Source organism: Durio zibethinus, chromosome 17 (assembly GCF_047325235.1).
Source record: "Durio zibethinus cultivar Kanyao isolate XHJ-2024 chromosome 17, ASM4732523v1, whole genome shotgun sequence".
NCBI lineage: Eukaryota > Viridiplantae > Streptophyta > Magnoliopsida > Malvales > Malvaceae > Durio > Durio zibethinus.
In genome coordinates, this window is record NC_143178.1 from 1,478,933 (window position 1) to 1,484,017 (window position 5,085).

The 5,085-nt window shown below is 37.7% G+C and overlaps 2 protein-coding genes across 5 annotated transcripts; both read right to left on the minus strand.

The window, feature by feature from the left end:
• Window positions 1-1,123, minus strand: LOC149513940 (uncharacterized). Its single transcript, XM_089745892.1, has 2 exons — window positions 696-1,123; window positions 1-413 (listed from the first exon to the last, which is right to left on the minus strand). The coding sequence occupies exons 1-2, from the start codon at window positions 960-962 to the stop codon at window positions 285-287; spliced, it is 396 nt and encodes a 131-aa protein (XP_089602018.1). The 5' UTR covers window positions 963-1,123; the 3' UTR covers window positions 1-284.
• A 38-nt stretch (window positions 1,124-1,161) lies between these two features.
• On the minus strand, window positions 1,162-4,542 carry LOC149513941 (zinc knuckle (CCHC-type) family protein). Of its 4 annotated transcripts, none has more exons than XM_089745890.1 (7): window positions 4,287-4,542; window positions 4,130-4,192; window positions 3,846-4,000; window positions 3,618-3,734; window positions 3,008-3,198; window positions 2,478-2,592; window positions 1,162-2,370 (listed from the first exon to the last, which is right to left on the minus strand). In XM_089745890.1, exons 3-7 carry the CDS (start codon window positions 3,967-3,969, stop codon window positions 1,442-1,444), a joined length of 1,476 nt encoding a protein of 491 aa, XP_089602016.1. In that variant the 5' UTR covers window positions 3,970-4,000; window positions 4,130-4,192; window positions 4,287-4,542; the 3' UTR covers window positions 1,162-1,441. The 4 variants fall into 4 exon arrangements, with proteins under 4 accessions (XP_089602016.1, XP_089602014.1, XP_089602017.1 ...); XM_089745888.1 differs by having other exon boundaries at window positions 3,008-3,209; XM_089745891.1 differs by having other exon boundaries at window positions 4,130-4,211.
• Between the last annotated feature and the right edge of the window lie 543 nt (window positions 4,543-5,085).

Genomic DNA, 5,085 nt, shown 5'->3' on the forward strand with positions numbered 1-5,085 from the left:
TTGCTAACAAATGATCTCCTTCCTACATGGAGGGATTGCAAGAGACTGGTCATAAATTATGGATGGGCAATGTTATTGGTCGCGACAATACAAACTCCAAAAACTTAGCTGAACGAATGTCTCCAGGCTTGTCTAAATGTTTTACATCAGAGAAAAATTATTCAATGAGATGGCCATGGTCCATTTAACTTCATCAAGTTCAAGGCTGACTCCAAAGTATCTAAACCCTAAAACCAGCTATTAAAGTTTACCATACATGGAAATTCAACCAGAATTTAGAAAGATCAGGCTGAGTTGACAAATTGTTGGGACAACAACTTTGCAATCTCCGGAGTTCCAATTCTGTCTTTGCCGTCCAATAAGGCCTTCAACTTCTCCATGCAACGACCATCATTCTTCATACCAGCAGGGTTCTGCAAATTTTCAAACAAAAGTAGTAGTGATTTACTTAGATCACTCTCGAAGTAGAAAATAGTTCAGATGTTAAGAAAAGTAGAAAGTCCACTCAGGCATTTCTACGAACATATTGCTTTCATGTTATTAACATTCACCATAACTTTGGCATATCTTGATATAACACGATCAGCATGTTGATCATCGATTGAATCAGACTTCAGGATTAAAATTGATTACCATTTTAGTAAAAAAAAAAAAGAAGAATAACAAGAGGTAAGGGTTGATGACTGGGGGGGGACCTGGCGATTGTGAATTTTGATGAAGTTGGAGATCAATTTGGTAGTGTTGGAACGAGGGGGTTCTGCAATGCCTAGGAATTTCCCCAACTGAGACGAAGCACTAGGAACTTCCTTCACCTTCACCTTCACCTTCACTTTGCCTTTCCCTTTCAGTATGACCCTGCCAACATTAGCAGCCATGTCGCCTTTTTTCTTATTCTTGCTGTGATTGTGATAAATTTCGCTTAATTTCACTGTGCCCTTAGCCCTTTGCCCTATCAAGAACATCCAAGTGGAGTTGTAAGTACTTTTTTACCCCTGAGGCCCTCGGCCCAGCGCTACTGTCACTGTGGTTAATTTTTTGACGTTTTTACTCCAACGCCAAGACTTCTTTTAATCTTGAACTTTCTCTTCTATTAAAACTGTTCTTTAATTTTTTTGCCCGACCACTGAATTGAAAAAAAAAAAAAAATTCTGTCACACCACATGATATGAAAGTTTTTTCCATTAGAAAAGAAGTAAATCAAGCCAATCAGAATTACGAATGCAATATCTCATCCCTTTGGAAGAATTAAGGTTACAACAACTCCAATTATGTATTTCATAAGGAGACCTCATATTTTTATGCTTCTAAGTCATATTCATAGCTAACAAAAACAGCATAACTTCCCACTTTTCTTCACCTTGGTCATTCTAGTTTACGCAAAAAAGAGGTGAACGGCCAGAATCTCATTCGGGTGCAAATTTCGGCATCTTACGGGGCTCTCTCAATGATGATGACGATGTCTACTTCTGCGCTCTGCATCAGAGTTAGAATCTTTATGTCTGCGTGAAGAGGAATGCTTATGCCGACTCTCTTGACCTTTAAGATGTCTTTCAGCATCATCTTCAGATGAATAAGGATGCTTAAGTCTTCTCTTTTCCGTCCTACTATTTCGCCTAACAGTGTCCGAATTTTCTGAGATATAAAGCTTTTGCATAGTCTTTTTCTTATGCTCGTGCCTACTGTGGTCTGAATCTTCAGGTGAATAAGAATGCTTGTCTTTGCTCTTCCTATCCTGGTCTGAATCATCAGATAAATAAGAATGCCTTTGTCTGCTCTTTTTACTCCTTATGTGCCTATCAGCATCCATATCATCTGTGCAAGGCTTTTGGGTACTCTTTTTCTTCCGGTAATGCCAACCAGAGTCAGAATCTTCAGAAGAATAAAAACACTTATGTTTGCTCTTCCTATGATGCCTATCGAAGTCCTCCGCAGATGAATAAGAACGCTTTGATCTGCTTTTTTTACCCCAGCGTTCAAGATCAGAGTCGGAATCTTCCGACGTGTATGAATGTTTTTCTCTGCTTTCTTTAGTCCTGTATTGCCTGTCTGAGTCAGACACTTCAGATGAATAAGAATGTTTATGTCTTCTCCTTCTCTGATGCCTATGAAACTCTGACCCATCGGAAGAATTTGACCCAGAATAATTCTGTCTCTTCTTCTTTTTCTTCCTGGTTTTCTTCTCCTTTTTCCGCTTTCTCTCACCATCATCAGAAGTTGAGGATAACCCATCTTCATCAGGAACCTCTAATTCCCTACTACTACTTGGAGACGACTGCCTCTTGTGTTTACTCTTTTTCGAGGACTTCCTTTTCTTGGGTTTGCAAGAGATGTTAGTCAGCAAATCAGGTATATTACCTCCACTAAGGAATCCTGTAATTAAAACAAAAAAATTAGGGATAACAGTTAACATGCAGTTAGTTAGATTTTATGAGCTCAAATTGTAGGTCAAAGAGTCTGAAATAGGAAAAAGTATTCACCTCCATATTCATCAAATATATCCTCAGCAACTATTTGTTGATTGGGATCATCTGGTTGAAATCCACCATGAGGAGGGCTCATACCTGGTTTTTGCTTTAGCTCCCACTTCAGAGGCTGCAGGATGCAAAACATATCCAGGAGAGAACCAAAAAGAATAACAAAGAAACAAATGAGACAACAAACATTGTTGTTTGCTTGGTGTGCATAAATTGCTTTCTGAAAATATTCTAAAAGTTTCAAAGTAGTCTTTTAGTTCTTGATCTTGCTGAAGTGACAGCTTTTCACTAGAAAATAGACATTTCAATTTTCAGCATTTTATGCCCTGCTCCCAGCAGCTTTAGACTTGCTTTAAATGCAACAACTACTTTACCCACAAAACTAATGACAGGAATGACAGAGAATGCTCCCAAATTTTTAAAAATGAATAAATAGAGCTTGTTAGTTGGAGCAAAATCATGATGGAAGATTAAGCTATAAGCCTATAATACCTTTCAATAATTTCAACAGAACCTACACAAGTAATACCAACCTCAGTAGGATCCATTTGAGCCTTGATAGCAGTCAAGGGATCATCTCTTTTCAAGCGACTCTCTTCATTTGGCATTATAGCATCCTTCAATGGACACTCACGATCACCACTCTGGTGCCCATAATTTCCACATCTAAGACATTTCACATTACGGACTTCAACACCAAATGGTTTAACCCTACCAGGAACACCTGTCTCCAGCCTGAAAGTGTTATCATCATGTAAACCAAATCAAATAGAATGTTCATTTGCAATACAACAATGTAACTATGAGATCAACATATTTTACCCTTGTTATAAAATGATTAGTTTGAACATCCCTTTAAAAGATATAGCTTTAACATCCAAACGTGACTTGGTTAGTTTCATTGCTTTTGCATTATATACTCTGTATAATAATTAAATTTATTTGCAGTACATGCACATGCAAATAGACAATCAAATCGCTTATAGCAGAAATAAGAATCAGATCAAATTTCTGGTTTTTTTTTTCTTTCATAATAGATCAAATTGTCTTCTGTTCAACAGTCAAGATTGGGCTGTCCTGGCATGCATGTACTATTCCAAACTACAACTGATTAATATTGCAGAAGCTACCATTGAAACATACCGTGGAGCATTTTTAAGGATTTCAAACTCTTCCTCGGTGGGTAAAGAACGTCCAAAAACATCTTTTGGTCTCGGTTTCTTTTTCTCTTCATCCCTACCAGGCAAAGATTCTGGTGGCCTGCAAGATTCAGCTAACATATTTTGAAAAAAGCTATTTCTCAAGATGAAAATCAGCTTAATTTAAAACAAGGAAACACATGGCAAGGTTTAAATTTAATATCGATATTACATTGCAGTCGAAGGCACATCCGTAGACTGATCATCAGATGTGTTGTTGTGATCAATTTTTTTCCTCTCATCAGCAATCTCTGCTGCTTTGGCACTTTCAGCATTATAACCAGGCGGACGAACATACATAAAGCTAACAGCTTTCATCATCTCCACCTATGAATTTAACAAGGGATTTCGGGTAATTTAGTCCCCAAAAAGAATAAAGATAGAAATCAGAGGAAATCACTTAGATTAGTTTAAAAGATTAAATTTTTTTCTCCAAAGGAAACCAAAAAAAAAAACCTTTTCCTTCTCTTTCTTGGAAATTAGAGCAGTCTGGCGAAAGAATTCTTGCTCTTGGGCATACTGCACCAAAACATGTAATCTATTACTTACTATGAGGGCAATTAAACGAGAGTGTATTAGAAGTAATAGATAAAAGAAAGAAAGGGGGAGAGACCTCGCGGGCAACTTCGTCGGCACGGCGCATGCGCTGGGCATGGGTCTGCTCGGCGATCCACTTGCGGCGTTGGTTGGGATAGGATAGAGGATGCCATGGCTTTTGGTTGAGATAGGAATGGCTCCAAGCGGTGCCTGCCTTTGTCTTGTAATCAACTTCCCCAGAAGAGCCAGGCTTGTTGTCTGAGAACCTCTTGCTCAGCCTTATTCCTTCTCCCTCTTCTCCAATTCCATCCATCCTATCTTCTTCTTCTCCTAAAAGTTTCCTTTCCAATCAGATTTCTTCAATGCCTTCTTTCTACTTCCGTTCCCAAATTCTCTTGTACCAAACTTGGGTCGGGTACAAGGGATTAGGAATTCTTCCTTGGGTCGGGTAGGCCCAGCCACTCATGGGCCTGAGAAATTTGCAATGTGGCAATTGCTTCAAAAAAATAATAAAGCCTGACAAAATTCTCTATAATTTCTTTTTACTTCACGTTATATGGATTTGATATCCAAAAATTTAAAAATTCAAAATTTAGAGTGTAACATTCTATAAGCTCTTATAACTGTTATCTTTGTAGCCTTAACTCATAAGGCTTGCGATTTTTCTTCAGCAACATCATTAGTGTATAAACATAGATTAAGATCAACTTTTATTGCTCGAGTTAAGTTTCTCTTATATCAAGTAAGTAAAGTGTTGGTGTCGAACTTTGATTTGAGAGTATTTTTATAAATGTAAGAAAAAAAGATGGTTAGAGGTAAAGACAAGTGATATTTTTTACGTTTACACTCTAACGTAGAATTAGAGAAAATTAGGT

Coding starts and splice junctions, on each gene's coding strand:
- LOC149513941 (XM_089745888.1), bottom strand. CDS start 4,523: ATGGATGGAATTGGAGAAGAGGGAGAAGGAATAAGGCTGAGCAAGAGG. Junction 4,001..4,129: donor CCAAGAAAGAGAAGGAAAAG/GTTTTTTTTTTT, acceptor TTAAATTCATAG/GTGGAGATGATGAAAGCTGT. Junction 2,371..2,477: donor TATATTTGATGAATATGGAG/GTGAATACTTTT, acceptor TTTTAATTACAG/GATTCCTTAGTGGAGGTAAT.
- LOC149513940 (XM_089745892.1), bottom strand. CDS start 962: ATGTTCTTGATAGGGCAAAGGGCTAAGGGCACAGTGAAATTAAGCGAA. Junction 414..695: donor TCAAAATTCACAATCGCCAG/GTCCCCCCCCAG, acceptor GAAAATTTGCAG/AACCCTGCTGGTATGAAGAA.